This window comes from Leucoraja erinacea, chromosome 13 (assembly GCF_028641065.1).
Source record: "Leucoraja erinacea ecotype New England chromosome 13, Leri_hhj_1, whole genome shotgun sequence".
Lineage (NCBI taxonomy): Eukaryota > Metazoa > Chordata > Chondrichthyes > Rajiformes > Rajidae > Leucoraja > Leucoraja erinaceus.
This window is the reverse complement of record NC_073389.1, coordinates 7989309-8013407: the sequence shown is the minus strand read 5'-3', so window position 1 is coordinate 8013407 and position 24099 is coordinate 7989309. Positions and strand designations below refer to the sequence as shown.

At 40.9% G+C, this 24099-nt stretch overlaps 1 protein-coding gene across 2 annotated transcripts in view; it reads left to right on the top strand.

Moving 5' to 3' along the window:
• Positions 1 to 24099, top strand: part of ofd1 (OFD1 centriole and centriolar satellite protein) — a 78266-nt gene that overhangs the window by 51830 nt on the left and 2337 nt on the right. For both annotated transcript variants that reach the window (XM_055644386.1, XM_055644385.1), the window contains exons 17-21: positions 8598 to 8742; positions 10810 to 10907; positions 15788 to 15904; positions 19914 to 20152; positions 20649 to 20798. In XM_055644386.1, the coding sequence (XP_055500361.1) occupies positions 8598 to 8742; positions 10810 to 10907; positions 15788 to 15904; positions 19914 to 20152; positions 20649 to 20798 (749 nt within the window). The remainder of the gene's footprint in view (positions 1 to 8597; positions 8743 to 10809; positions 10908 to 15787; positions 15905 to 19913; positions 20153 to 20648; positions 20799 to 24099) is intronic.

The window sequence follows — 24099 nt, the reverse complement described above, 5'->3', positions numbered from 1 at the left end:
CATGCTGACTTTGTCCAATGATTTCACCACTTTCCAAATGTGCTGCTATCCCATCTTTAATAACTGACTCTAGCAGTTTCCCCACTACCGATGTTAGACTAACTAGTCTGTAATTCCCCGTTTTCTCTCTCCCTCCCTTCTTAAAAAGTGGGGTTACGTTTGCTACCCGCCAATCCTCAGGAACTACTCCAGAATCTAAAGAGTTTTGAAAGATTATTACTAATGCATCCACTATTTCTGGAGCTACTTCCTTAAGTACTCTGGGATGCAACCTATCTGGCCCTGGGGATTTATCGGCCTTTAATCCATTCAATTTACCCAACACCACTTCCCGGCTAACCTGGATTTCACTCAATATGGTGGAGCCAATAGTGGTCCGTAGTTGGCTGTGGAAGAGGTGATAACGATGGGGTCCGGACAGTAAAACTGAGCCCTCCGCAGCTCCAGCCTTATCGTTTCCCAGCCCCCCAGTGCTTGGTTTTACCTCCTCCCAAAATCCATAAACAGAACTGCCCTGGAAGACCCATTGCTTATGCCTGCTGCTGCCCCATTGTAATTATTTCCATGTACCTCAACTCCATCCTATCCCCCTGGTCCAATCCTTCCCAACCTATGTCCAAGACACCTCAGAGGGCTCCGTTCCCTCATCTTTACTATGGACATTCAATCACTCTACACCTCCATTCTCCACTAGGAAAGCCCTAAAGAATTCCGTTTCTTCCTTGACCGCAGAACCAGCCAATTACCTGCCAGGAACACTTTCCTCAGCCTAGCGAAGCTGGTCCTCGCGCTCAACAACTTCTTCGACTCCTCCCATATTCTCCAAATCAAAGGCGTGGTTATGGCCACTCGCGTGGGCCCCAGCTATGCCTGCCTCTTTGGGGGGTATGTCGAACAATCCCTATTCCAGGCATAAACTGGCCCTATCCCCGAACTGTTATCTCCACTACATTGCCGACTGCATCGGTGCTACCCCCTGCACCCACGCAGAACTCACTGACTTCAGTAACTTCACCACTAACATCCTGCACTCAGATTCACTTGGACCCTCTCCAACACCACCCTCCCCTTTCATGATCTTTAGTTTCTGTAAACCTGCTTAGTTTCACTGATCGTAACCACTTGTCATCACCTTTTCCGCAGCCAACAATAGACCATTGTGGGCTCCACCTTTCCTTGATCATCCTTCCCGGCTTTGTGTTTTTCATACCTTTCATTCTTTTGTTCTCTGTATCTTTTCATCTCTAGTTTCCCTCTCCCCTGACTCTCAGTCTGAGGAAGGGTCTCGACCTAAAAAGGTCATCCATTCCTTTTCTCCAGAGATGCGACTTGACCTGCTGAGTTACTCCAGTATCTTGTGTATATCTCTCAAAATGCTCTTCTAATTTTTAAGAAGTGACTAGACATAGTGGGACCCGCTGGGTCCCAGGTTCACACAGGAGGGCTGGTCCCCCAATGCAATATTCCACCTCTCCACCAATTCCAGTCACGTCAATCCACTTCAAGTCAAGTCAATCCACTTCTAGTCAAGTCAATCCATTTCAAGTCAAGTCAAGTCAATCCATTTCAAGGGCAGGCCAAACAACTCATTGCATTGTCAGTTCTGTTCCAATTGTGCATTGCAGTTTCAAGCACAGGCAGGGCAGGCCAAACAACTTATTGCATTGCACTTCATTTCCAATGTTGCATTGTAGTTTCAAGCACAGACAGGGCAGGCCAAACAACTCATTGCATTGTCATTAAGGCCTAACAAATACATTGCAGACACTGTTCAGTTGATTCACAGCTTAGAATCACAGTTATGTACTCTCCCTCATGATCTTCCAGAGTGACTGACATCCGGGGTTTTATAGTCCTGCCCCCCCCCCCCATCCCCGCAAGGGGCTTTACCTTCATCATGGTGATTAACAGGCGAGAGGACCAATCAGCTGATCTCAAGATTTTTTGAACATTCATAACTTTTTTTTTTCATCGATTGGAAAAATCCTCGGGGCTGCCTAGCGGAGGGGGACTGTGAGTAAAATGGCCAAAAATCATAGCAATATGGGGTAGCGTTTTTTCTAAAATCAATATACAGCGCAGACAGGAAGTGGTCAAGATGAGACTTTTAGTTATATAGATGTACAGGAAAATAACATTTTAAGAAAAATACTTATTCATGTTTCAAAATTAATTCCTGTATCATGCTGTTCCCTATCTTGGAATCTGATTGTAATCGCTTTAGTCTGTATTTCAGGTTACATGCATACTAGATTGTTTAAAATATTTCTCATTCCATCAGAAGCTTACATTTTATGTTTGCTCTTTGTAAATTAACTTTCTCTGGTGCTTTTTCCACCTTCCTATAGAGTAACATTCAAAAGGACACACAGTGCTGGAGTAATGCAGCAGGTCAGTCAGCATCTCTGGAGAACATGGATAGGTGAAGTTTCAGGTCAAGAATTGACTTCTTGCCCGACCTACTGATTTACTCCAACACTTTGTGTATGAACTTATATGTATGAACCAGCATCTGCAATTCCTTGTTCCTTTCGAGTAACATTCTTCAGAGCAATCCATACTTTTACAGTCAGATTTAAGGGTCCTGCACAATGACTGTGGTGACTTGAAATGTATTTAGACCATGCAAGACAATTTAATCTTGTATTGGTTTATAACAATGATTTATATAAATAGGCAGGGAAAAAAAAACCTGAAGTAGTTATTCAATTTGAACAATAATTAAAAAGTGACAGCAAAATCTGAGCCATAAATTGTGGTTTCCTGTAGATCGTTATATCTGTAAGCCCAGATGTAATATTTTAACTGATGAAGATTTGCCAGTGGGATTTATTATGGACATAACTTTTTAACAGTGTCTAATTAAGAAATGGAGCAAATTTGCTACAGATAATATTGTTAATAAGCCTGATGGTCGTTAGGAAGAGGCTGTTTCTGAACCTGGATATTACAGTTTTCTCACTCTTCTTCCCGATGGCAGGAGTGAAATGAGAGCGATGACAGGGTGATGTGGGTCTTGATGTTGCTGGCTGCTGCCTTGAGGCAGCGATTCCTGCAAAACCCTTCGATAGTGGGGAGGTCACGATGGACTGGGCAGTATTCACTACTTTTTGCAAATCTTGAAGGGTTTCGGCCCGAAACGTTGCCTATTTCCTTCACTCCCATAGATGCTGCCGCACCCGCTGAGTTTCTCCAGCACTTTTGTCTACCTTCGATTTTCCAGCATCTGCAGTTCCTTCTTATACAAAAAAATGTTGCAAATCTTCTTTGTCTTTGGGCATTCGAGTTGCTGAAGCAGGTCATGATGCAACCAGTCAATATGCTCTCTTCTGTACACCTGTAGAAATCCAAGAGAGTATATGTCATGGATTTACCTAATCTCCTCAATCTCCTAAGGAAGTACAACATTGAGGGGCTTTCTTTATGATTGCATCAATGATCTTCGGATATATGCATGCTCAGGAATGTGAAGTTATTGACTCTCTCCACCAACGACTCCTCGATGAGGACAGATTTGTTGATCCTCAGCCTTCCTCTTCAAATTCAACAATCAGTTCCTTTGGTTTAAATGACTTTGAGAGCAAGGTTGTTGTTCTGGCTATCAGTAATTTGTCCAACCATAGTGGTGTCATCAGTGAATTTAATGATGTAATTGGAACTGTGTACAGCGACATAGTCATAGGTATAGAGTAGGTGGAACAGGGGCCTGAGCACACAGCCGGTGGTAATCAAGGAGGATGTTTGTTGCCAATTTGTACTGACTGTTCTGTTGATGAGGAAGTCGAGGATCCAATTGCAAAGGAATACAGAGACCCAGTTCCATGAGCTTGAATGATATGATTCTGAACTTCACCCATTCCTTTGGCATCGCAAGCTATTCACCTAACTCTTGTTTTAAGTTGCTTCCTGGTAAGGAGAGGATTTAATGTCCATCCTCAATTACCCTTACTGAACTGTCTTCATTCCAGTTTTCGTACCAGTTTTACGCACTTGTATAAGTGACAATAATGTAATAATCTAGCATGCAGGTACAGCAGGTAGTGAAGAAAACTCATGGCATGTTGGCCTTCATAACAAGAGGAGTTGATTATAGGAGCAAAGAGGTCCTTCTACAGTTGTACAGGGCAATGGTGAGACCACACTTGGAGTATTATGTGCAGTTTTGGTCTCCTAATTTGAGGAAGGACATTCTTGCTATTGAGGGAGTGCAGCATTGGTTCGCGAGGTTAATTCCCGGGATGGCAGGACTATCATATGTTGAAAGAATGCAGTGACTGAGCTTGTATTCACTGGAATTTAGAAGGGTGATAGGGCATCTTATAGAAACATATAAAATGATTAAGGGATAGGACAAGCTAGATGCAGGAAACATGTTCCTGATGTAGGGGGAGTCCAGAACCAGGGGGCACTGTTTAAGAATAAGGGATAGGCCATTTTGAACTGAGATGAGGAAAATCTTTTTCACCCAGAGAGTTGTGAATTTGTGCAATTCTCTTCCTCAGAAGGCAGTGGAGGCCGATTCACTGGATGCATTCAAAAGAGAGTTAGATAAAGCTCTTAGGGCTAGCAGAATCAAGGGATATGGGGAGAAGGAATGAATGGGGTACCGATTGTGGATGATCAGCCATGATCAGATTGAATGGCGGTGCTGGCTCGAAAGGGCCGAATGGCCTACTCCTGCACCTATTGTCTATGTATCTGTATCTAACCTATTGTGTGATTGCTGGTGTAATATCAATTAATAGGGGTTCCGGTATTTAGACACCATGTAAGGATTTATATTTTCAGGTCAGAAAGTTAATGTGACTTGTAGGTGACTTGCATGTGTTGTTTGCTAACTTTGTCGCTTCTAGGTTGTAGACATTAAGAGTTTGGGCTTAAGCCTCAGAGAATTGCAGTGTTGCCCGTTCTTTGGGAGGTTTCAAAACACATTGACCTCTACACTTGGTAATGCATGGTACATAACTAGCGTGCAAGGTAAAGCCTGGAAACAATAATCCAGTGAATCTAATATTTGTGGTCGGAAATTTACTGGAGATTATTCTGAGGGATAAGATATGCATGCATTTAGAGCTGAATAATAATTGTCAGCATGGTTTTGTGTGTGGGAGATCATGTCTCACAAATCTGAGTTTTTTTCAATATGTTACCAAAAAGATGGATGAGGGCAGAGGTGTATAAGTTTTATATATGGATTTCAGTAAGGCAATGGACAAGGTTCCACCTGGCTGTGTGCACTGGAAGGTTATATCGCATGAGATCCAAAGGCCTAGCTGAATGGGTTAATAAACTGACTTCATGGATGAAGGAGAGGGTGATAGTTGTTTTTCGGACTGGAGGCCTGAGACACGCTTGGATTGTATTCCTTGGAGCGTAGGAGGATGAGAGGTGAGCTTGTTGATGGTGTATAAAGTCATGAAGGAAATAGATAGGCTAGATGCTCAGCGTTTTTATCCAGAGTAGGGGAATTTAGATCCCGAGGACAGGTGAGAGGGGAACGATTGAGGTAAATATGAGTACGGTAAATACGATTGAGGTAAATATGGAATGAGCTGCCAGAGGAGGTAATTGAGACAGAAACAGTAACAACATTTAAAAGGCATTTTGACAGATGCATGGATCGGAACGGCTTATAGGAAAATGGGCAATATACGGACAAATGGGGCTAGTGTGGATGGGGCACCTTGGTCGGCATAGGCAAGCTAGGCTGAAGAGCCAGTTTCTGAGCTGTATGACTCTAAGTAGCAATGTTAGAAAATTTTGAGATTTAAAAAATCAAGTCTGCAATTTATCCCATCAGATAAAGCATAACAATAAGTTTAATTTGACACCTAATTCACTTTCATATCTCAAGTAATAAAAAAGTTATGGCCATTTTCATACTCGGAAATTAGCATCTTGTTCCCTATTGATTTTCTATGGACATAACAAAAAAGCTGTGATTGTGGACAGTCAAAAGCACATAACCTTCTTAAAAATTAAGAGAACTGAATGAAATTTTCAGATCATAGATTGAACCATTCTGAAACAAATATAAAATAATCTAACTTGGATGACCTGAAATTAAAGCATATAATTAGTTAGTTACCCAATTGTAGCTAATTTCAAACTTCAATTTACTAGATCTAAACATCTATCCATTTCTTAATAAATGATTAACATTTTTAAATAGCCCGTGTCCAAATAATATTCACAAATAATTCACAATAAAACATGATTTTTAAATCTTTTACATCAATTTATAGGCCAAATGGAAGGAATTTAGTGTTCAATTGCTGTAAATTAAAGTCAATTTAAATCGGCTTTCTAGTGGGTTCCTGTGAACGCGCTGGTTGAGAACGTTCACATTGCGCTGGATTTGTGCCCTCAAATGCCCCGAAAAATACTGCGGGATATAAAGAGCCCAAAATGAGCTACTCGCTATAGAAAACTTTATACACAGGGTTATACACATGCCCCATTTAATGTAAAAATAAGGTACATACCTTTGGTTACACAAAAAAAAAAAAAAAAAAAAAAAAAGCTGGAGAAACTCAGCGGGTGCAGCAGCATCTATGGAGCGAAGGAAATAGGCAACGTTTCGGTACATACCTTTAATTGTTTGCTTTATAAAACCCTGGGGCTGCGAGAGGTTGCGAGTTTAGAGAGTGATTTTTAAACTACTCTAACTATTTTACAAGGCCATAAAAACTAATAATACCTTTTGCGACGGGGTCTTTCAGCGATTTTCCGTTAATGATTTACTAGGCTGAACATTTTCGATTGCAACAGCCTAGTAAAAATCGCGTTTAAACCCGCCCCCTCTAAACAGCGCCAAAAGCACACACAAGGGTGGGGCAGATGCTCAGCCACGATTCAGGTAGGTTTTGTAACATACCTACTCTAAGTGCTTCTTGCATTGAACAATAATTGGATCCTCATGAAATCTTCACCCCATCCTCACCAATCCCTACACAATTCAGCAAGTTTCCATACCCCTTCTCAAGCAGTTTTTGGTTTACCTTGAACTCCTGTTCATAGAATAGTACAGCACAGGAACAGGTCCTTTGGCTCACAATGTTTGTACCGAGCTTAATGTCAAGTTAAACTAATCTCCGCTGCCTCTGCACGGTCTATATCCTTTCATTCCATGCATATCTATCTGCCTATTTAAATGCCATTATCTGCCTCATCACTATCAATATATAAAAAATTGCCTTGCACAAACTTTGCCTCTCTCCTAAAACTATGGCCTAATGAGATAATGACATTTCATTTTTAGACATTTCCACTCTGGGAGAAAGATTCTGACTGTCTATCCTATTGTTGGCTCTCATACTTTTATATGAGAGGCATAGACAGATGCAACAAAAATGTCACCAGATGCATTAACAACTATCTATTGTCCTCTCGGGCCCATGGCCTATTGAATACATCTGAATTTAGGCCACTTTATAGGAGAAGAATTAGGCCATTCAGCCCATCAAGTCTACTCTGCCATTTAAATCTCTCCCTTCTCACCTTAAACCTTTGCCCTCTAGTTTTAAACTCCACTTATCCTGGGAAAAATGATTGTGACAATTCATCTTATCTCAGCTTCTCGTGGTTTAATAAACATTGATAAGGTCTCCTTTCCCCAGAGAAAACAGGTCCAGCCCATTCAGTCTCTCCTTATGACTCAAGCACCCCAGTCCTGGCAATGTCCTTGTGAATCCTTTCTGCACATAAATTAAACCAGTTTTTAGGCTTATTTCACTATAGGTAACAATTTTGGGCTGGAAAGATTAATAGGAACCTGGGGGGCAACATTGGAACCTGGGGGGGGTCAACTTTTTTAAAGTTATTGTCTACCTCTAATGTTAGTTTATCTCTGAAAACTACGCGATCTAAACTATCTGCATGCAAGAATACGACAAATTAAAAATAATTCTTAATTGCAGTCTAAATAGGTGACATCACACAGAAATGAAGCCAAACAGTGTCCGTACAGATTCACTGGATATCTTCATATGGGCTTGAGTTCAAAGCGGCAGGAGTTGAACTTCTGAACTATATTTCAAAGAAAAAACATCAGATGCTGGAAAATGTGAAACAAAAACAGAATATGCTGGAAATGTTCAGTGGGTGGAGCAGGTTCTTTGGTGAGAGAAACAGAGTTGATGGTTTAGGTTGAAGATCTATATTGATCTGAAAACAAATTTCTTTTTTGCTCAACATTTTTTGCATTTCCGTTTTTTTCCTGAATTGTACTAATATATTTGTAACCACTTTTTTTTTTGTTCTATTGCAAAGCCACTACTTACTTGTCATAGTATTATTGCGTCCTTTGTAATCTTGACTTTCTCCCAATAAAACATAATTAGAATGAAAATAAAATGAAAAATGCTTGTTTATAGATTGCCTTGCAAGTTATGACTAGATCTTTTTCCTGTTTGGGAGAGGTTTTATTTGGAATGAAGGAAAAGAAAATGAATGATTATTACCTAGACTATATATTTTAATCATTTTAATTTTAAAATTCAGGATCAGTATACTATATCCTGAAGTATTTAAGCATTTTAGAAATAGCTATTAACAACCAAATGTGTGCTTATAAATACATGTTTTGTTTTAAAAAGGTGAGGATAGATCATTTATGACCTGTGTTCCCGGTGTATCAGAACATCAGTCATCAATTACAACCAGTCAAGTACAATCCTGTGATTTTCAAGTTGTCAATACAGCAAATTGTCCTTTATCCGTCATCTGTGCTGCGAATGAAAGGTAAAAATCCTATTCAACAGACATTCCTAAGTGTTTTTGTAAATTATTCTGTAGTATCGACATAAAAAACAACCCAATTGTGCTTAAAACTAAACCATGTAGTAAGTAGGGAAACCAAAGTATGAACCAGGGACAAGAGGTGGTTAGTGGGCCTCAGAAGCCTGCTCAGCTATTCATTATGATCATGGTTTTTTTAATCAACCTCAATTCTACTTTTCTGTTCTCACCCCTTGACTCCCATTTTTCTTTTACCAAACCAAGTTAACTTTGTTTGATTGCCTTCTGACTTTCCTCCTTTCACTCTAAATGGCAATACAAGGGGAACAAATGGGATGCAGTGAATGACTAAGCATTACTAGTAGACTATATCTTTTGAAATGAACAAATAGAGCATAAACTATCCATCTGATTTTCGTAGTAAGAAAATGTTCCATATTTCTACCTCATTCTCATTACTTAATTTGATATTGGCAGTGCACTAACACAAAAAACAATTACATTTATTTGCTGTTTAAGGTAAGCCCAATTAATTTTTCTGATTTTTGTACAGGTAAAATTTAAACGTTCTACCTTTTCATTACTGCTTGAATCAAAGATTTTTGAACATTTTATACTCTAAATTGTTTTACAACATTCAAAATTAAATTATTTTGACATTTTATACTTCTAATTCTGCACAGCAGCATTTTCACCCAGGGATCCTGCTTCCAAGCTTCTGCTTATTACGTGGAACTGTAAGACGATGGGTTCTTCTTCTCCTGCATCTCCTTTTTCTGTCTCCCTATAACTAATTTGTAGATCAGCATTTGATTTTAACTGTATACTGACTGTAACTGGAGTGGCTAAGAGCAGAACAGTGATAGGAAATAAGATTATGTTTATTTCATGTCATCCATTTAATTTTCATTGCACACTTGAAGTAGTTTGACAACATTGCAATAGTTTTGCATTTAATACTTCAAATCGTACATAGCTGCATTTCAGTTGCTTGATATCAAAAGGGCAGTCTTTGCAGGAGTCTATGTTCCACAGCATGTCTGACAGTGTGGCCCTTTCCTGTTCATCGTTGTTCCATGGTGGATTTACCATCGCTGATGATTTTTCCAACATGCCAAACACTAGTCATTTTTTAATCATCTGATTTTACATTTCAAAGGTAACTTCCATGGTTCCATTCATTGGCTCAATTAATTTAAAAAAAATCCATCTAATATTCATCCTTAAAATATTTGGAGTGAGGGAGATTGATACCAAGTCTTACCTTATTGCAGTAAAATATACTAATATTCACTCACATGTAAATTAACAGGGGAGAAGATTATTGGCTGCAACCTTCCCTCCATTGACGAACTGTACACTGCAAGGGCCAGGAAGCGAGCAGGCAAGATCATCTCTGACCCCTCTCACCTTGGCCACAAACTCTTTGAATCATTTCCCTCTGGAAGGCGACTCCGGATTGTCGAAGCTGCCACAGCCAGAGATAAAAATTGTTTTTTATAGAGTTAGTAGAGTATTAGTAGAGTTGCTGCCTTACACTGGTTCGATCCTGACCTGTGCTTGTCTGTACGGAGTTTGTACATTCGCCCCGTGACGTGCGTGGGTTTTCTACTAGATTTTTATCCACGAGTAGTTGCTCTACTCAACAGCCAAAAATCTGTAGCCTCCCTTTGATCTGGTATTTTGTTGGTTCACATGCTTGATCAATGGTGTTTTATCATTAATGTTTTATTATTATTATTATTATTATTATTATTATTAATGTTTAGCGTTTTCTGAGTTATTCGTAATTGTGGGTGGAGCACCAAGGCAAATTCATTGTATGTGAATACTTGGTCAATACATTTACTTACTTAATTACTTAACTGTTAATTGGGGATCCGCACTTAGTTTTATTTTTGACAGCAGTACAATCATTGCATCTTTACTAAATCAGGCAAACAATATTTGTTGGGATGAATATTTTAACAATTTTATAATGGAAAAGAGAAACTGAACTTTTTACTCTGGCAACTTTAATAGCAGTGAATATCTTCCGTGATTTTGTTTGTCTTTCTAATTAACTTGCAGGTCAGAAAATAATCAGATTGATAATCCTGTGTCTATGCCTTCAACATTTCCAAGGTTTAAAGAGCGACTCGATCAACCTGATGATCAGTGTGAAATCAGTAAGTTAAATATTTGATTTAGGAAAAACTGACTGGTCTGTAGAATTTTACAGATAAAAAGAAAACTCTGATCCAAATCTATATCTAAAACCTGGATCACTGATCACACAAAAGAAGTGTAATGGGAATTCAGGTGAATTGCATGTATTAGACTAATCTAAGAAGGGGAAGGAAAGGAAAACTTGTGAATTCAAGAAACTTTTTTAGCTTAAAAGGAACTGGATAATGCACGCTCTGGTTTGCCACTAGATTTGTAAAATTGTCAGAAAAGAGAGGAGAGTGTAGACAATAATCCACCAATTTGTTAAAAGTATTGTTAAAAGGGATTTTGTAGACCTGGAAAGAATTATATTGGGATACGCAATGCCTTCATGAGGGAATGAAAGACTGAATTGCAAGAGTAAATCTGGTCCAAGGTATTCCACCGCTCAGCTTGATGTGGATCTACAATCTTAGTGATGTGATATTTAACATGGAAGTTTAAAAGTGCATCAGATGCGGTATTACAAGAGGAAACTATTCCTGAAGCTGGAGCACATGAGCATTTCCTAAATGGGTCCCAGAGCGGCATGGTGGCGAAGCAGTAGAGTTGCTGCCTTACACTGGTTCGATCCTGACCTGTGCTTGTCTGTACGGAGTTTGTACATTCGCCCCGTGACGTGCGTGGGTTTTCTACTAGATCGTCAGTTTCCTCCCACACTCCAAAGACATACAGGTTTGTAGGCTAATTGGCTTGGTATAAATGTAAAATTGTCCATAGTATGCCTAGTGTGTGTAGGGTGGTGTTTGTAGATCAATCACTATTAGCTGATGTGATCCATGGCGGAGTAGACTTGATGGGCCGAATGGCCTAATGGTGATTGATCTACAGTGTTAATGTGTGCGGATCGCTGGTCGGTGTGGACTCGGAGTGCCAAAGGGCCTGTTTCCCCGATATATCTCTAAACTATTAAAAAACCTTTTTGCCGACATGAATTCATATGCCTGCCTGTTTCCTTCTGCTTTATTCAAGGCATTAACCATTGAAACATAAAATGTCTAGTTGATGACTTGTCACTTCATGGTTTTCCTAACTCAGTACACTGCTAACAAGTGTGTCTAATATTTGGACTATCCCCCCTCAACCACCTAAGGCGGATGCCATCAGCATAGGTTTGACATGAAACTAACACAAATTGCTGGAGTAACTCAGCGGGTCAGACAGCATCATGTAAAAAACAGGAACTGCAGCTGCTGGCTGCCATGCATTTCTGACATGAGTACGTCACTTTAAGCATCAGTGATGGACATCTGTAACAACAAATGGCTTTCTATTTAATGTCCTGCCAAGAGCCATCTGCAGGTCTTGCTCAAATTTCTTTAAAGGTTTATAATATTCAGAGTATCGTTTTTTTCCTTCTTTAAGGAGGAAATTATGCCATGGCAGCACAATCCTGGATAAGTTTTCATTCCAAAGGCTTTAAGCCCCTATTGGAGTCATTCTCTTCAGCTTGCCTCTGCCTTGCCCATCCTGGCCACGCGCCTTTATTCATCAATCCCAAGAACTAAAGCTTTGTACTTTCTATTTGTATTTTCCTGGAATTAATCGATGAAGGAGTACAATCTTAAAAAGTTACTGCTGAGATGCCTCAGTATCATGGCCTGTTCAATAAAGTACAGGGAATTCAACATGTGGAGGATATGGGATTCCCTGTGCCAGTCACTGTTCAGTAAACTATGTATTTTGTTGACCCCCCCCCCTCTTTCAGTCTTAATGCGCAGTCTTCCCTAATTATCGAATTCTTGATTAGTACGGGTGTCAGAGGTTATGGGGAGAGGGCAGGCGAGGGGTTAGGTCGGAGAGATAGATCAGCCACGATTGAATGGTGGAGTAGACTTGATGGGCCTAATGGCCTAATTCTACTCCTATCACTTATGCTTTTATGAAAGTGAACATAGTAAATTAAGGTACACAAAATTGCTGGAGAAACTCAGCGGGTGCAGCAGCACCTATGGAGCGAAGGAAATAGGCGACGTTTCGGGCCGAAACCCTTCTTCAGACTGATGGGGGGTGGGGGGGGAGAAGGAAGGAAAAGGGGAGGAGGAGGAGCCCGGGGGCGGGCGGATGGGAGGGTGGGAGGAGACAGCTAGAGGGTTAAGGAAGGGGAGGAGACAGCAAGGGCTAGCAAAATTGGGTATTATTAGTTATTACACAGTAGTTATTAAGACTGTGCCCGGCCCTTCACTGCATATTACTCTGGTCAGAAGGAGTGCTCCCTATCGCACACATTAGATCTCCTACTGCTTTCTGTATTACCTTTATTAACAGCCGATCATCTCTTTGTTGGAGCTGCAAGGCACAATGGGAACGTCTGTTGGAATTTTATTTCCCCAGGTCCGATCTTGAGCTTTTGGCTGCCTCAGGCACAGTTGTAACAGATACATATTTCACCTCCTCCTGAGGCCTTTTCTTAGCTCCTGTGTTATTTCAATGAAACTTACTATGCCTATTTCAGTGGATGGATTAACCACAAAGGTTCCTGTTGTATCCCTGGATTTATTATCCAGATGGTGTCTCCAAATTGAGCACACAACAGCTTGTGGGGAACCACTACCTCCATATCACTCATGTCCTCGAGATCACTGGCAATTAAGGTTCTTAGCTACTAAATATGAAGTATTTGTGTAATCTGTTTCTCATTACTGCACTTTGCTGGGCCCATCTACGGGGATTGCAGTTTTTGTTCCAGAGTTCTGCACATGGACTGCCAGCACTTCTCCTTACTGTTTCTGTAGATCCTGGAAAGTATTTTTTCTTGTTATTGCTGCATGATGCAGAACCCCAAAAGCCTAGGATGCTCCAGCATAAAGATTTGCTTTCTTTCACTCCTTGTTGCATTCATGAATTCCATCATGTTTCTACTGCCAGAATATTGATTTGGGCTTTGTATACTATACACACTTTGTTTCTCTACTTTCTCGTAACATAGGCCTAGGTTGTTAATTGCTGCAAAAAGTTATTTTTTCGATCAATTCATGGGTGCATTGTTTCCTTGAGTATCGATATCTGTTCTTCATTCAGGAGTCACTGACACAGAATGCCACAATACAATGATTATGCTTGGTGAATTTTAACAGCTGTACTTTCGCATTGAGTTTTTCTTACTTCCCTGTTTAACTATTTGTGTCCGGGGATGTAATTCCACAAAATGACCGAATTTCACCAGATCTCGTGCATAATGAGTTTATTATTTGTCAGAAATGATCACCTGCAATGTACTTGGATGACATTTGGATTTTTTATGACAATCTTTAAATCGGGGGGTGGCACAGTGGTGCAGCGGTAGAAGTGTTGCCTTACAGTGCTTACATAGCCAGAGGCCCAGGTTTGATCCTGTCTGTGCACAGTTTGTACCTTGTCCCCATGACCTGTGTGGGCTTTCTCCGAGATCTTCGGTTTCCTCCCATGCTCCAAAGATGTACAGGTTTGTAGGTTAATTGGCTTGATATAAAGGTTTTAAAAAATTGTCCTTGGTGTAGGATAGTGTTAATGTGCGGGGATTGCTGGTCGGTTCGGAGTCGATGGGCCGAAGGGCCTATCTCCAGGCTGTATCTCTAGACTAAAAACTAAACTAAATAAAAAACGTGAGGAGGCAATTGAGTCATACATAGGGATGATGCAAAATATTCAAGTAATTTAGTCTTCCAGTGCATGCGTCCAGCAAGAAAAAAAGTAAAGGGCCTGTCCCACGAGCATGACCAAAGCGTGACCAAACCGGAAGCGGGGGCCACACGGAGGTCGAGTGAGTGACGTGAAGTTTGAGCGAAGTCTGACGGGCGTGCGCAGTGTCAAGACGTGCGTACGGCGTCGAGATGCTGCGTATGCTCGTCGAGGCGGCTGCGGGCCGACAGGCCGTTGCCGCGCGGAATTTTTTAACACAGTCAGTTTTTCAGAACCCCGCGCGATGTCGGGACAAGCTCCGCACAACTCCATACGGCTCCGGCGATCGAAGTGGGACCGGCTCCGCGAGACCGTACGACTCAAGCGATCACGTTAGGTCGTGCTTGCCGCATGGAGTCGCATGCTCGTGGGACAGGCCCTTTAGCACGCTGACTGCTATCCCCGAGTCACTCGCTATCTTGTTAAAGCAGGAAGTATGATGGCTGGATCAGTCGTTAGGGAGCTAAAAAAAACTGGGAAAACTGCACTTTCCTCAGTTTTCTTAGCTCCCTAGCGACTGGTTGCCATCATACTTCCTGCTTTAACAAGGAGGATAGTGAGTGGGATAGCAGTCAGCGTACTTATTTGACATGAACTTTCCCTCTTGTTTTTCTTCTCTCTTAAATTGCAAGTTTGCAGCGGTTCATTACCTCATCAGGCAGCTGGTGAGGAACTGACAATCCGTGTTCAATGAAGGCAGGGGTGACTGAATGTCTGAGGCTAAAGGTTCAATCTAGCAGCCTCTTGAGATCTGGCCATTCTTACTAAAGTTGCAAGGGTAATCTTTCTAGATTTAACATTTTAAAGGAAATGTAAAGGCAAACACAGATGTGATACTCCTGAAATAAACTTGCAGACATTTGAGAGTAATTAAAAGGAAATGCTTTCCTCTGGAGACTTGCAAGACAGATGTCCAGCAATATTTATGTTGGTTAAAGAGTAAAATACATTTTCCGGTTTCCCAGGCAGTTAAACATTTTGAGGAGTTTTTATGATCAGATGTTTATTGAAAATTAAAATCCAAATCTTGCTTGAGAAAAGAATAATAAACAAGTCTTTTAATGAGTAAACAATGAACCTGGTCAAAATTAATATTTTGTGACTGTTGGTTGCTTCTACTTTTGCATTTTCTGTGTCATTATAAAGATCAAACAAAGAGCCTATTGTGTATTTTTTACAGTGCAAGAAGGCATTTCAATGCTTAATGAGAATGTATCCCAGTGGTGGCAAGAAAACGGGGATAAAGGCTCTGTTTCTTCACAAGGCGAAAAGATAATTTCCACTCCAGCAGATGCATGTGAGTTTCCTGCCATCTTGTGGTATGGTGTGTCAGAATGTAGGCTGCTTTAATGCCCCTTGTTAAAATGGGAGAGGTCTATATTCTTAATAGAATCATAGAAACATAGAAAATAGGTGCAGGAGTAGGCCATTCGGCCCTTCGAGCCTGCACCGCCATTCAAATGATCATGGCTGATCATCCAACTCAGTATCCTGTACCTGCCTTCTCTCCATACCCCCTGATACCTTTAGCCACAAGGGCCACATCTAACTCCTTCTTAAATATAGCCAATGAACTGGCCTCAACTACCTTCTGTGGCAGAACATTTCAGAGATTCACCACTCTCTGGGTGAAAAATGTTTTTCTCATCTCGGTCCTAAAAGATTTCCCCCTTAACCTTAAACTGTGGCCCCTTGTTCTGGACTTCCCCAACATCGGGAACAATCTTGCTTCATCTAGCCTGTCCAATATTTTCCATTGATCTTTGAAGTTTATTATAATATTCTTTATCAATATTCTGCTGTGCTTTCCTTCAACAGTATTATAAGAGAAGATAAATAATTCTCAAATGGGATATTTTCATACGAAATGTAGGAAATTATCTGATATACACAAAATGCTGGAGAAACTCAGCAGGACAGGCAGCATCTCTGGAGAGACGGAATGGGTGACATTTCGGGTCAAGACCCTTCTTCAGACTGAAATTATCTAGTGTGGAGTCTTTCACTACTTAGCTTCCACAGGCTGAATGGATTCAGAAGTTTTTAAAACTGGGCAACTTTTGACTCGTAATGTCTCTGCTATATTCTGTTAAACAACTTATTTACAAGTATGTTTATATCGTATAATTCCTTAAGGTACAGAACACATACAAAAAAATAAATGGTGCAATGTACCCAGATTTATGCCACGGATTGTTTGGTATTTCAATCTTGTTAGGAAACGGCTGAAAGGAAACTCCGTGTGCATTAGTTATTTATTGTTTGGTTGCCGTGTTATACTGACGTAATGAATAGTGTTTCCACACATTATTTCTAGTATTTATTAGATTTCAATTATTTGACTTTTGAGAGGCAATCATTACTTACCCATTAATGGCAATTTGCTTTCCCTGAAGATGAGAGTACAGCTGGTAAAACTGCTGCCTCTTCGTGCCAGAAATCCAGCTTCGATTCATGAAATTTGTATGTTCTTCCTGCGACCATATAGGTTTCCTCTGGATGCTCCAGTTTGCTCCCACAACCCAAAGACGTGCAGATTTATTAGGTTAATCGGTCTCTGTGAATTGTCCCTGGTACTTAGTGAATGAATGTGAAAGTGGGATTAGATAGAACTAGTGTGAACGATTGTCCAATACATTCACTAGAGGACTGTAAGTGGATCTAAGGTTCAAGTAAATTGAAATTAATGAGGCAAAATGGACAGCACCTAAGATATGTTTTACAATACCTTTTATGATTTAATTTATGAATTTTATCAGGCAGCGCAGTGTTAGAGCTACTGCCTTACAGCACCAGAGACCCAGGTTTGATCCTGACTACAGGTGCCGTCTGTAAGGAGTTTGTAACTTCCCCCTGAAGAAGGGTCTCGACCTGAAACGTCACCTATTCCTTCGCTCCATAGATGCTGCCTCACCTGCTGAATTTTTCCAGCACTTTTGTCTACCTTCGATTTTTTTCAGCATCTGCAGTTCTTTCTTAAACATTGTAAGTTCTCCCCCCGTGACTGCGTGGATTTTCTTCGGGTGCTCCAGTTTCCTCCCACATTTCAAAGATGTGCTGGTTTGATGGTTAATTGGCTTCTGTAAATTGTCACTAGTATGTAGGACAGAACTCGTGTATGGATGATTGTTGGTTGGCACAGAATCAGTGGGCTGAAGGGCCAGTTTCCACGCTGTATCCCTAAACTAAACTAAACCATATTTCTCAAGAATTTGTGCCCATAAGTTGCATAACTCACATGTGGCCTATGAATGTGAAGATAATTATACGGAGACAAAATACTGGAGATGCTGGAAATAAAAACAGAAAGGTCTGGAAATAATCAGCAGATTAGCAGCATCAGTTATAATAAACATTTCAGGTCAATAGCCTTTTGCCAAAAGTGTAAATTTCCAGAGGCTGGGGAAGTGCACAAGGTAAGGTGGAAGACAGGAGAAATCAATTAAAAGGGCCTATGGTGCAAGATAAAAGTAGATGGTAATAAACAATGTGGATATGCAAGAGATTGGTGAGGAGAAATGTGAATAAAATCACTGTGTGAAGTTGTTTGTTGAATCCAGAAGGTGGTGTTTTGCCTGAGGTGGTGCTATTGAGGCGCTGAATGGAAGCGGCCATTCCAGGTATCCCATGCCGCTGTGAGGGTTCTCCCAACGCCGCAGCACCATCACCCGGCGAGAAGGGCCTGAAACATCGGGCCCCGTAGCGGCGACTGCGGAGGCCTCGATAGGCAAGGGGATGGGGACTGGACTTTGTGCCTTCCCTCACAGTGAGAACCATTGTGGGGGGATGTTTTTTATGCTTTATATTCAATTTCTTTATAATGTTATGTTGTATTCTTATTGATGTGCTGCAATGGCAACTTGAATTTCACAATTTCACCAACCACTAATTTCACCAACTACACCAATTGGTGTATGTGACAATTAATGAGCCTTATGAATAACTTGACATTAAATATCGTGATAAGAGTGTGTAGGAAGGAAATGCAGATGCTGGTTTACATCTTTAGACTGAACTGAAACGTCACCCATTCATTCGCTCCAGAGAAGCTGCCTGTCCCAGTGAGTTACTCCAGCATTTTGTATCTTATTGTATTTTGTGATGTAGATCAAATAAGATGAGAATGCTTTGGACGTTTCAATATCTTAGAAGTAATGTAATAATGGACTCTTGGTGAAAGAATGTCAGGAAGATTTTTATGCACCACAGCAGCAATGACAACAACAATCATGGCATTGATTTTTTTGTATTTGAAAGGCCTTATTATTTAATTAAAAATGGATACGGTCAGTCATTATTACGTGCTAAGACTTGCATTCCTGAGGTTTAGCTATCTGTTTTGTCAACCTAATGTAACATGGATCTAGCATCCTTGGTTATCTCAAGCTAGTAATTTCTTAGCCAATGTGTGTCAGATAGGGGACTAATGCAGTCACAACCTCCTGCTATACAATAGCAAGAGCAGTTAATGCTGCCAATTTCATTGCACTGCTGAAAGGGTTTTAAAGAAAAGGTTTTATTCAAACAGCATCTCACAAACGATACGATATGATGGAACTTTATTTATCCCGGGAGGGAAATTGGTCTTCCAACAATCATAAAACAATTTCATTTAGAGTGACATTCTCCAAGCGAATGGTTTGTGATTCTTCAATGTTTCTTTGGTTCAGGGATTTTACGTATAAAATTCGGCATCTTGTTCAGGCAGAAAAATATCTTTGCAATGTTGTAAGTTGCAGTAATGCAAGCATGGGTTCATCTTGTAGTTGATAATCAAGCATGCTACTTGGACCTAGGTCACATTACAATTCAAACCGACATCGACATTCATGGAAGAAGTGCATGCTGATGACACTTTGGTATGGATGTGTTGTAAATGGGATAAGCAGACAAATTATCAAAGCAAGTTTAAAAAACAGTCAATATCGTGGAGTAACTCAGAGGGACAGGCGGCATCACTGGAGAGAAGGAATGGGTGATGTTTAGGATTGAGACCCCTGTTGTCTTGACCCGAAATGTCATCCATTTCCTTCTATCCACAGATGCTGCCTGTCATGCTGAGTTACTCCAGCATTTAGTGTCTATCTTCATTGTAAATCAGCATCTACAGATCCTTCCTACACATTAAAAACAGTAGTTGGATTTTCCTTTTGTGTTCATGGCATAAATATGAGTTTTCTGTCCTTTGGTATCAACCAAAAATAATCTCTTCATTCCTGAGCATGAACATAATAACCTTGAAATCTATTTGCGAAAATAAAGTGATCCATCTGTGTGACTCCTAATAAGATTTTTATGGTGTACAGGTAAAATGGAACGGATTGAAGATGTGAGCAAACACAGCGAAGAAGAAGAAAGCAAAGAAGAAGAGGGGGAAATCGGGGAAGACGATGGAGAAAGCAAAGAAGACGAGGATAATCAAAGGGTGAAAGAAAACTCATGGGAAGATCAGATACAAAGGGATCGGGAGAAACAATGTCTGGAAATCCAGGGATCACGGGAAAGAGAAGAGGCAGAACCGGAATTACAAGAGCAGGAAAACATGGTAATATTTTCCAATGTGCAATATCTTCATTTTATATCAGCCTATTGCCCATTTTGAATATTATTCTTGTATATTGTGGATGAGCCTTGCTATTAATGGAAAGCGTTTCAGAGCAGTGCCTGAAAAAAACTGACACCACAAGCTCATCCACACGTAAGTAAAGGCACTGAAAAGCAGGAATGAAATGTTAGAACCCTACTGCTTTGCAGACAGATTGGCTGTGAAAACCAATGGATAAATAAATAGCAGAAAGTGGCCATGAGTATAAATGGATGGATACGCAGCAGAAAGTTAAAGTTAGGGATAAAAAAAACTGTCTGGGATCGGAGGTATTTGTAGGGTGTCTTAGGTCTTTGCTGTGTGTGTGCGCGTGTGTATGGATGTGCAGGATTCCAACCAATCCCTTTTTTTTCCTGAAAAGTTCTGTCTTGTAATAACATTATTGAGATCCTAATGACCCAGCATGTAATGTTTTGAACTGTATGCAAACTTTAAGGAGGAAAAACCAGTGATGGACCAAGGCGGACAAAGCCCAGAGGGACAGACTCCAGAAATTGTAGAATTACCTGCTTCAAGTGCAGACCTGTTGGAAAAATATATGAAACTAGTTCAACAGCAGAAGGAAGAAGAACAACAGCAGGATGAGGTAAATCTTCTGGCTTTATGGATGAATGTCAGGTTTATGGATGGGGAAGTGGTGGGAGTGAGATTTTTCTTGCGAGTTGGCTAGCTTTTAAATCAGTATGTTAAATTCAATTTTAAATTTATCTCAGAAACTGCTGCATTATAGACCCAGGCTGTTTTATTACTTAGCATATTTTAATAATGGATATTTCTCTTCATTTCCATATTTGGCCTATAGGGCCAAGCCAGGAAATTCAAGTGAGCCTTACGTCAGCAGTACGGATGTTATTGGAAAAAAATTCTTAGACATGCGATCTACTTGCATCTTGAAAAGCATTGACTTATTGGAGATCATGGCTTTGCGCGAGGAGGTCATGTTTTACAAACTTGAATGTTTTGAGGCTGAGACAAAGATGGTTGTGGAAGGTGGGGCAATGAATGTGCAGACTTTGATAAGCTTTCCACATGGTTCCAGAAGATTAAAGCTCGTCGGATCCATGGAGATTCGATGGATTGGATTCATAATTGGCTTGGCCATAGAATGCATAGGGTAGTGGTGGAGGGGTGTTATATTGATTGGAGACTTGTGACCAGTGGTGTTCTGCAAGGATCAGTGCTGGGTCCTCTGTTGTGATATATAGAAACAATTTGATAAAATATGTAGGGTGGACGCAAAATGCTGGAGTAACTCAGTGGGTCAGGCAGCATCACTGCAGAGAAGAAATGGGTGACGTTCCGGACTGATGTCACTCTTGCTGGAATCCACGAGGTAAAAGATGGAGGCGCAGGCAAGTCCCGAGAAAACAAACGTGGCAGTGGTAACGGGTTTGGGTTAAGACGTGGTTGTAGATTCAGAGGGAAGGAGGAATCACAGAGTGGCTAGCAGTGAGAGAGGATGGTGCTGAACTTTCGCAGAGAGAGGAGAACTGCTTCAAAGTAGACATACCTTGAGGAGAGATCTCACAGTGGAGCGGACTAAATGTGTAGGAAAGAACGGCAGATGTTACTTTAAAGCAAAGGCAGACACAAAATGCTAGAGTAACTCAGCGGGTCAGGCAGCATCTCTGGAGAGAAGGAATAGGTGACGTGTCGGGTCGAGACCCTTCTTCAGACTGATGTCAGACTTGGTGGCTCCACAGGGAAAATATATAGTTGGGCTTATTATTATGTTTGCAGATGACAACAAACGATGGAGTTTCAGATAGTGAGGAAATGTTGTCAAAAGATTCAGCAGTATATTGACCTGTTGGAAATATGGGCAGAGAAATAGCTAATGGAATGTAATCCAGACAAACATGACGTGCTGTCTTTTCGGAGGTAGAATGTAAAAGGAGTTTTTGTAATAATGGCAGTACCTTTAGGAGCATTGAAACATAGAAACATAGAAATTAGGTGCAGGAGTAGGCCATTCGGCCCTTCGAGCCTGCACCGCCATTCAATATGATCATGGCTGATCATCCAACTCAGTATCCCGTACCTGCCTTCTCTCCATACCCCCTGATCCCCTTAGCCACAAGGGCCACATCTAACTCCCTCTTAAATATAGCCAATGAACTGGCCTCAACTACCCTCTGTGGCAGAGAGTTCCAGAGATTCACCACTCTCTGTGTGAAAAAAGAGTGATGCATAGAGGGATGCATTGGAGTCTGTCTATAGCTCTCTGACAATGGCAACACTGGTAGATATGATGGTAAAGAAGGCATACGGCATACTTGCCTTCATCGGTCAAGGTTTTGAATATAAATCAGGAAGTCATGTTGCAGCTATATAAACATTTGATTAGGCCACTTTGGAGTATTGTGTGCAGTTCTGGTCACTGCATTACAGGAAGAATGTTGAGGTTTTGAAGAGAGTGCCGACAAGCTTCACCAGGATATTTCTGAGAATGGAGAATATGACAAATAATACTCTCAGTATTTGCCCACATCCTAGCGAGACTCTTCTGCACCCTCATCAAAGAGGATGGACAAACTTGGATTGTTCTCTCTGGACCATCATAGGCTGAAGGAAGTTTATAAAATTATGCAAGGCATAAGAAGTGATCACCCTAGAAAACATGAGGGACTATAGTTTAATTTAGCGATGCAGCACAGGAACAGGCCCTGCAGCCCACCGAGTTGTCATCGCCCAGCAATCCCCGCACGTTAACACTATCCTACACACTAGGGACAATTTACATTTATACCAAAGCCAATTAATCTACAAACCTGTATGTCTTTGGAGTGTGGGAGGAAACCGAAGATCTCAGAAAAAACCCACGCAAGTCAAAGGGAGAATGTACAAACTCCGTACAGACAGCATCCGGAGTCAGGATTGGACCTGGATCCCTGGCGCTGTAAGGCTGCAACTCTAAGGCTGCGCCACCGTGCCGCCCTTACAGCTCTAACATGTGGGGCTAAAATTTAAAGGAGATTTGCGAACCAAGTTTTGTTTTTACAGAATACTCGTTGCCTGGAAAGCACTGTCAGGGGGAGTACTGGAAGCAGATATGATAGCATTGGTTAAGAGGCATTTGAACAGGAACATGAACAGGGAATGGCGGGATATAGACAATATGTAGGCAGATGCTCAGGTTGAATTGGCATTTTGGGTGGCACAGATACAGGCTGAAGGTGCTTTTCCTGTGCTGTGCTGCACTGTTCTATGTTCTATTTTGTGGGTGGAAATATGCAGTTGTTTATAGAATCATAATTCAAACAATATAGCTGTGATTTAATCAGCTCATTTTCTAAATATACCCCAGGAAATAATGTTTTTCTTTCCAAATATTTCATCCGATATTTCAGTTACTTCAGATGTCACACAACATACTTTACTGCTAGGTTGCAGCAGAGTATTCTGAGTGATAAGTTATCCATGTATTTAAATGGACAAGGGCTAATTTGGGATAGTCAGCATAGTTTTGTATATTTCGATCACAGATGTTGGACTCAATGGTCTATATTTCCCAGGGTTTTCCCTGCAGTCCTTCTTAAATAGAGGCACAGCATTTGCCACCCTCCAGTCTTCTGGCACCTCACCCATATTTAATGATAACTCGTATATCTTAGCCAGGATAGCAATTAGCTTAGTCTGCAATTTCCGACTATCTTCCAACAGTATTTTTGGATATATCCGATCAAGTCCAGGAGATTTGACTACCTTCATACACCTTCAGCGCCTCCTAGACCATAATATTGATGCCCTCAAGACGCTTCCATTAACTATCCCAAGTTCCCAATTGAGTACCCCAATACTCAAATACAAATGGACATGACAATGTGGTGAAACCTAGAGGAATGGAAGGGTGCAGCAAAGCCGTATTGTACAGTGACTCGTCTATA